Consider the following 2,700-nt stretch of genomic DNA (forward strand, 5'->3'; position numbering starts at 1 on the left):
TTACTGGATTCTTCAGGTGGAGACCTTGGTGAGTATTGTCTAATCAGAATCTGTAGGTCATGCCCATTCTGACAAAATTCTGTCTGGAACAGCCATGTGCTGAAATTCCTCTGTTTTGAGGAGACAGCCAGAAAATTGTCATTCTGCTCTGTCACAACTGAGTGCAGTAAGTGGATGGTGTGGAGAGGGCTAAAAGTCGCAATTTTATCACATATAATTTAAATGTGAAAAAACAGCAGGATACTACTAAAGTCCAAGCTGGTTTTTCTTTCCAAGTGTTCATAAGCTACAGCTCAAATATACACCCCTCATTTAGACCTAACCAAGCCAATTTTACTTTTCTATACAGGCAAAGAAGCAATCGAGGTGAAAATCCCACAGAATCCCCAGGATGTGATGCCCAATGATGAGCAGTAATTACTGCAGCAACACTTCAGCCAGCATGAGTGTCAATGAAATGTCTGCCTTTCCTCTGACTTTAGAGCAAAAAACTGGCTTTGCCTTTGTGGGGATTTTGTGTGTTTTCTTGGGACTTCTAATTATCAGATGCTTCAAAATCTTGCTAGACCCCTACAGTAGTATGCCTTCTTCTACATGGGAAGATGAAGTTGAGGGGCTGGATAAAGGAACATTTGAATATGCTCTTGCATGAAAACTCACAGGATATCCTGCCTTAAAGTTGATGTTGATTTCATTTTGGAAACCAACTGTTGTTACATTTGTTATACATACCTGCATTTTGGAGATATGTTGGTGGCATTCATTTTGTTAAATAAATATTTGTTGCAAACTCAAAAGGCATTTAATTTTGCTCTTATTCGAGGAAACAATGGAAGGGTAGATAAGAAATGGTTAACATAAAAGAAAAATTATAATAAACAATTCACTAGAAAGTTACCATGGCCAAAATGTATTTTAAGAATCAGATTATATCTGCATCCTCAGAGGATCCCATTTCTACTGTGTCTCAGGATAGGCTGGAAAGAAAGGTGAAGGACAAAAGACAGGCTCATGAATGGTGAATGCTTAAGTGGTAACTTTGCCTGTCCTCCACTGACCCAATTTTCTGAGGCTCAGAGACTGTGCTTGTATACTGTAAATACAGAAGTGGAAGAAAACAAATGGTTGTGGCTCAGAGAAGGTGCTTGCAAGACATGCGAGTCCATGTTGCTGAGATGAGAGGAACAAAGATTGGCCCACACACTACCAGTAATAAGGAACTAATGGGAAAACTTAAGATCACATCAGCTGCTAACTCACCTCTCATCTTCACTCTAGAAGAATTGGTCAAGGTGTGCCAGTTTTTTACTCCACTTGGTTATGGAAGATAATTCAGTTTAAACTGTCTGATAAACAGCTCCCAGCAGTAATTACACTAGGTTGGCAAGATCAAAGCAGAGGCAATTATGCTGCATACCCATTTGTACCTACCCCCCAAAAGGAATAGGGGCCCAGGGCTGACTTGAGAGTTCTTTAACTCTCCAGCCCTGTTTGTGCTCCTACAGCTGGGCACAGTGTGTGATCTGGACCGCCAGACTGAAGAACTGGTCACAGGAGACCCTATCAAGGCAAAAGAATTAACAGTGAAAGCAGAGGCTCAAATACGTGCATACAAGGTCACCCTCATATACCCAGCTGTTTAGCAAGTGTGACAGAACCTGACAGAAATTCAATTCCATTTTCAAGAAGGTTGGCATCTGAATTTTAAGCACCGTCACTTTCACTAAACAGCTCTGTTTGCAACAAGGAGCAACAACAAGGAGATCACTTAGAGCAGTTGGATTCTTTTGCATGGATTCTGAAAAAAACAGTGTTCTTTTTGCTCTATATACTAGGCAGAGGCACCCAGTGGAACAGCAGACCTCAAGTGCCATTTGGAACATGAAATACTTGATTGTACTGAAAAGGACATGAAACTTCTCTCTGAGGAATATGAGAGGATCAGCCAACACTTATCTACACTTGTTCATTTGAATTATAAAACATAAACAATTTTGTGAATGTAAGAGCTTTTAAACATCTTCTGGTTCTATATAAGAGAAAATGCCAGACACTCAGAGATTCAGTATATTGTATTTATCCCAGTTAATTTAACCACAAAATCAAAAGTAAATATCAGTATACTGATTCATGTGATCTGTTATTCCTGGATAGGTTCATCCACTGCAGAGACCTGACACTGCCACTCTTTTTATGTACATATAATCAGCCCAGCAGATCTTTGTGCTCTCAGGTTAGAATGCTGAAGGTACTTCAGTTATCTGGGTTAAATACAGTTCAGTTATCTCTAAACTGCACAGCAAACCCAAAGAACTGCAATACTGTCTTACTACTTTTGTTCCTGACCCAATCTATTGCTGGAAGCAATTATCAAATTCTCTTACAATTACAAAAACTTCATTTCCTGCCCACCCATCTGCACCCCCAAAAGACAAGGGGTGGGGGGTGTCAGCCTTCCTGGAAAGAATACACAGAATTTTTCAAAGGTTTTCCTTAAATATACAGAGTAAAACTTTGAACTGGATTAGGAGCATGTGGTTCAAAAATGCACGTAGGACAAGGAGACCCACCAACAACTCATCCTGCTGACTTCACTGGAATCTCTTCCACACAAAACACGTACAGCAGAAGCCTGAACTTGTTATCTCTATTACTAAGTGTGCAAAACTGAAAAATAGAGGTATCGTGAGCTAGGCACAG

The 2,700-nt window shown here is 40.1% G+C and overlaps 1 protein-coding gene across 1 annotated transcript; it reads left to right on the forward strand.

Moving 5' to 3' along the window:
- The first annotated feature begins 403 nt into the window (after positions 1-403).
- CTXN2 (cortexin 2) lies at positions 404-652 on the forward strand. Its single transcript, XM_008492021.2, has one exon. It carries the CDS (start codon positions 404-406, stop codon positions 650-652), a length of 249 nt encoding a protein of 82 aa, XP_008490243.1.
- Positions 653-2,700: the final 2,048 nt, after the last annotated feature.

This window comes from Calypte anna, chromosome 10 (genome assembly GCF_003957555.1).
Source record: "Calypte anna isolate BGI_N300 chromosome 10, bCalAnn1_v1.p, whole genome shotgun sequence".
NCBI classification, from domain to species: Eukaryota; Metazoa; Chordata; class Aves; order Apodiformes; family Trochilidae; genus Calypte; species Calypte anna.

Bases quoted from the DNA above. Each gene is read 5' to 3' on its own strand.
- CTXN2 (XM_008492021.2), top strand. From the start codon at position 404: ATGATGAGCAGTAATTACTGCAGCAACACTTCAGCCAGCATGAGTGTC.